This window comes from Rutidosis leptorrhynchoides, chromosome 2 (assembly GCF_046630445.1).
Source record: "Rutidosis leptorrhynchoides isolate AG116_Rl617_1_P2 chromosome 2, CSIRO_AGI_Rlap_v1, whole genome shotgun sequence".
Classification (NCBI taxonomy): Eukaryota; Viridiplantae; Streptophyta; class Magnoliopsida; order Asterales; family Asteraceae; genus Rutidosis; species Rutidosis leptorrhynchoides.
Genome location: NC_092334.1, coordinates 320,110,224 through 320,115,510, shown reverse-complemented (window position 1 = coordinate 320,115,510; position 5,287 = coordinate 320,110,224). Strand labels below are relative to the sequence as shown.

Sequence of the window (5,287 nt, the reverse complement as noted above, 5' to 3'; positions counted from 1 at the left end):
TTTTTCTTATTTTAACCTTTAAAATTTACTTTTAATAAAAATACAAACTACTTTTCTTATTTTAACTTTTAAGATTTACTTTTAATAAAAATACAAACTACTTTTTTTATTTTAACTTTTAAGATTTACTTTTAATAAAAATACAAACTATTTTTTCTATTTTAACTTTTAAGATTTACTTTTAATAAAAATACAAACTACTTTTTTTATTTTAACTTTTAAGATTTACTTTTAATAAAAATACAAACTACTTTTTCTATTTTAACTTTTAAAATTTACTTTTAATAAAAATACAAACTACTTTTTTATTTTAACTTTTAAGATTTACTTTTAATAAAAATACAAACTACTTTTTTTATTTTAACTTTTAAGATTATAAATTTAAGAATAAACATTAGTATGCATGAAATAAATAATGATTAATTGCATAAGTAATCATAAATGTTGGATAACATATAAAGACCCCATCGTATTCGTATTGATCGGAATTAATCTCGACCCATGGTACCGTGTTGTCAAATGACGTGTTGCGTACATAAAGTACCGTGTTGTCAAATGACGTGTTGCGTACAATCATGAGGTCTTATTAACATAAATATAAATGTTAGTGAAGTTAATAAGAGTTAGATTATAGAAAATATAATTCAGCTGGTATAACCGACCATATATAACTTAAATAACATAAATATAAATGTTAGTGAAGTTAATAAGAGTTAGATTACAGAAAATATAATTCAGGTGGTATAACCGACCATATATAACTTAAATAACATAAATATAAATGTTAGTGAACATAACTGTAAATGTTAGTATACATAAATAAATGTTAGATAACATAAATGTAAATGTTAGTATACATAAATAAATGTTAGATAACATAAATGTAAATTAGGCGACAGTGTCGACCATATATCATTTAGGTGGTATAACCGACCATATATTAGTTAGGTGGCAGAGCCAACCATATTTAGTATAAATGTTGAGATAATCGTGCTGATAACGTGTTATAATTCAGTAGGCTTATAACTACCTTTAGTGGTTCTTGACTGTAGAAGGTATATAGAGATAGAGATACTGTAAAATGGAGAAAACAAAGGTTGAACAAAAGGTATGAGTAATTGGTTTTTTATTTATAGAAAAATGTACAATGAGAGTTTGGTGGCATTTGGAATCTAGAGAGAGAGAGTGTTTTTGTTAACCAAAAAATACATACCATAAACTCTAACTCAACACACCTATTTATACTCAAAAAAATATACTATGCAATATCTATAATAATAATAAAATTATCATCCAATTATTACTTTTATAACAAATATATAGTTTAATTAACAATTTCTTTTATATTCTTTTACTTTTATTTCAACTCGAAAATAAACTTAACATATATTACATTGATTTATCATTATTCTCCTCCCTTCCGTCATATTCTTTTCCGCTTAAAAAAACCTCAAGAACACAATCAATCAATGACGAAGTAAGTAGTCAGATCTTCGATTGATAAAACAAATTAAAAAGCAAATGATTTCGTACTTAAATAATCATGTCGATCATAAAATTAAAGAAAAGTTTATTAAGTAAACCAAGTAATAATACACTAAATGTGGAACATTAAACGCAAAGTTTTTAATACAATTCTATTAATATTAATTTTTTTTTTACTAACAAGTAATTTGAACACAAACAAATGAAATCATAATTATTCTTATACTCCTATTCGTCATGGTTACACCCTCGTAACTGACCAAGGAGCAAACGAAAGCTGCATTCCAAACACGATTTTAATTTTGTTTTTCTTTTAATGAGCCTTGCCACAACGCAATGCATTTGCAGGTATCTCATATTCGGTGAACAAACTCCTCTCGTTGTTCCAGACTCGAGCATACAATTGTTGTCCTAGGTACTGTCTTGGCCAGTTAGCCGATCTCAAATTCCACATACCCTTGTTGTCCAACGACACTAATATGGCACTCCAAGATTTTGGGTAGACCTGTAATTAATCCAACAAAAAACTTATCAGATTCTGACTTTTAAGGATTTATGACCGATTATGTGATTTAAGTTGGATTTTGCTAACGACACGGCTGTCGTTAACGTGCATAAAATATTTGTACTACTTAAAAAGTGTCGCTTTCAAGTCATGATGAAACTTCAGTATAACACTTTAAAGCACGCTAATGACAACCATAAGGGCTGTCGTTAGCAAAATCCTTATAAGTTTTATGCATATTAAAAGCCCCGAGTTACCTGGACAGTGTATCGTGAGGTAGCATCGTTAAGATTGTAGTATTTCTTTCTCAGTGTTGAATTCCACTGCCCACCACCAAAACTAGATGTTGCAAATAAATAAAAAAAATTAAGTATTTTGTAATCTATATATATATAATTCATTAAATATGTAAATATAAACAAAACGCTTACCCAACGCTCCAAAAGTCGTGACCATCAAGATGCCAAGATTGAATAGAGTTCTCGTTGTTCTGGAAAATGATTTCAATGAAATCGTGAAGAGCAAAACCCATTACAGATGGGGCAAGAATAGTGGGGCCCGCAGATGGTGTTGGTTTGATTGAGTCTAGTTTAAAGACACCAGGAATGTTGAAATAGTCAGCAAGTTTCAATGGAGTGCCTGGGTCGACGTGTGATACTTTATTCACAGCGTATCGTAGCTTGCCGCCGATTGTAGCTTTTGAATTAGCGAAAACTACTGTTCGAGTTATCGGGATTGTTCCGTAGTGAAATGAACCTTGAGGGTTGGGCCTTGCTGCATTTGCTGTCAAGTTCCATCTACAAAGGCATGAAAAATGTAAATATAGATTCTAATGAACATAAATGATCAAGTTTGAGTTTGACCGAGTTTTGAACAAATTGTACTATTTTTTCGAGTAACCCTAGTTTTGGCAGATTTTTGACCTATTTTCCATCTAATCCCGAGTTTTGGCCTAGTTTGACCAAGTTTGACTGAGTATTGGCCGAGTAATTCAGAGTTCTGCAACACTGGTTACTCTAACTACATTCTTTTTAAAGTTTACCTGATGGTTCTAGCCTGTTTCATAGACCAGTGAACTTGATAGGTAGGTGCGATCGGTAATGGCTTAGAAGCTCTGGCTGTGGAGCCCGCGTAATGAAGAAGTCCAGTAGCAGTAAGAACCGGTTTTGTGAATCTACTTGATGCAACAATGTAATAGTCTTTTTGAGGAGCATGTAAGGTAACCAAGAACGAAGCAGATTGACCAACGTGAAGATCAAATGATTCATACGATTCATGTAATGTATGAGCACCTTCGATTTCAACTAATGTCATTGTATGACCTTGGATCCTAAAATTGATTGATGTTTGCAAAGCCACGTTCGACACCCTAAACAAGTACCTCTGACCTGAAATTTATTAAGTATAAAAGAGTTCGTATCAGATTAGGTTTGAAAGCACATTTGAATATCATGATCAGCAATCAGCCATCAAAACATTAAAATTAATACCTTCTGAACCAGTGAAAGATGTTTTACTAGGACTTCCGTTAATAAGAAGACCATCTGGCCTAATAAGAGCTTTCCCCGTGTCCAGTCTCTGTTTTAATGCCTGGAAGAAGATGAAAAAAGTGTTAATTTATCTGTTTTACAATGACATATTTGTAGATTGAAGTTAACAAATTACAAACCTTGAAATCAGTCTTCCACCAATCACTGACAACAATAGTGAATTCAGCAACAGGTTTTAGATACGGGACAAAAATCACAGGCCGTGCTCCAATATTGAATCCTCCATAACCACCAGCAGCTTTTTGCATCCCGATTGAAGGGAAATAAGAGAAAGTACCAATTTGATCTTTTACTTGCATATGATAGGTCCACGAAGAACCTGGTGGGATCGGACAGTTGGTTCCGAGCACTCCATCTTGCCATGATGTTTTTCTTTGTTCGACCCCGTTCCTGTTATCCCATTCAAAAGTTATCATTTATGTAGCTAATCAATAAAATAAACATAAATGTAACTAAATAAAACAAAACGAACCACACACCATGTGATGAGGAAAGGCTCATCCAGCTTATTGACGACTTCGACAATCACATTGTCATTGGTTTCACAATAAACAGTCGGGCCAGGAAACATGCCATTGATAAGTATGCCCTACAGATTACATATAACAAGTTGTTATTTCAAGCACTTTCAGTAGCATTTTAAACAATCGAGATGTAAAATAAGTAGTTGAAATCTTACCCTTTGTGGAAGACCAAGAGGAGAAACCTGTCCATATGTAACAACCCATCTAAAATTTCTATAGGGGTCTTCAGCCTTCAAACAGGATAGACACACCAAAGCCAATAATCCAAGATAAAATGGTAGGAAAATGACCCGCGTCATGGTGTCAGAGTACCCCTTTCCCGAAATATGATACCTTATTGTTACAAAAAACAATTTGGTTACATTCATAATTTATATTTATAATATAATGATAACAATCTCTGCAGCTAAACTTTCAATAAAACTATTAAGATGAACATATTAGTAGATTACAAGGGAACCAAAAATGTACATCAGTCACTAATGTGAGCATACGATACAGTAACTAGATAACATTTTACGAATGGTAAACTTATAACACAAGTTAAATTCCTACACCAGATTTGAAACCTTAATTCATATCAACATATACATCACACTCTATTGTATAAGTTAACATAACATTACGACCAGCTACGTTATGCACAAATTCGAACATTTATACAACTGCAAAGTGTCCATTGTGCCAAATCAATAACGCAAACATTTCATATCGGTTTCAAGTAACTTAAATATATAGCATTTGAGAGTGTAGTAAGTGATATGAGCTACTTACAGAAGTAAAACAAACTGTGCAGAGTAAAGCTCTGCAAAATTGAACGAAGAGAAGTAGCAAGTGATAATTGTTGCTGAAGAAGAAGATGATGAAATACAGCAACATGATTGGAGAATTTATAACAATGAATTGATTCCCGATAAAGTAACGGAGATCGAGTACGGCGCACTTCAAGGTGGTTATTAATGATTCTCATAATGATAATGTAAGCAGCAGAAGGTGATGATTGATTTAAAAATTGGGAGGGAGATTGCTTGAGATTTATTGAATTTGAATGATTTTGAATGAGATTCGTCGGTGAAACCCTAGAATGACGGATCAATCATTAAATTTGGGGGTTTTAATTGTGGAAAGAAGGAAGAAGGGTGGTTTATTTAGGGTTTAAGCGAATTGCACGTTGATTGTAAGCATGGGAGGTTTACGCGGATCGGGTCGGGTTTTGTGTACCA

General features: G+C 32.6%; 1 protein-coding gene across 1 annotated transcript; it reads right to left on the bottom strand.

Annotated features, from left to right (window-relative positions):
• Positions 1–1,767: 1,767 nt before the first annotated feature.
• On the bottom strand, positions 1,768–4,961 carry LOC139891856 (L-ascorbate oxidase homolog). Its single transcript, XM_071874875.1, has 9 exons — positions 4,839–4,961; positions 4,220–4,397; positions 4,020–4,129; positions 3,660–3,930; positions 3,481–3,580; positions 3,033–3,378; positions 2,422–2,787; positions 2,248–2,329; positions 1,768–1,990 (listed from the first exon to the last, which is right to left on the bottom strand). The coding sequence occupies exons 2-9, from the start codon at positions 4,361–4,363 to the stop codon at positions 1,799–1,801; spliced, it is 1,611 nt and encodes a 536-aa protein (XP_071730976.1). The 5' UTR covers positions 4,364–4,397; positions 4,839–4,961; the 3' UTR covers positions 1,768–1,798.
• Between the last annotated feature and the right edge of the window lie 326 nt (positions 4,962–5,287).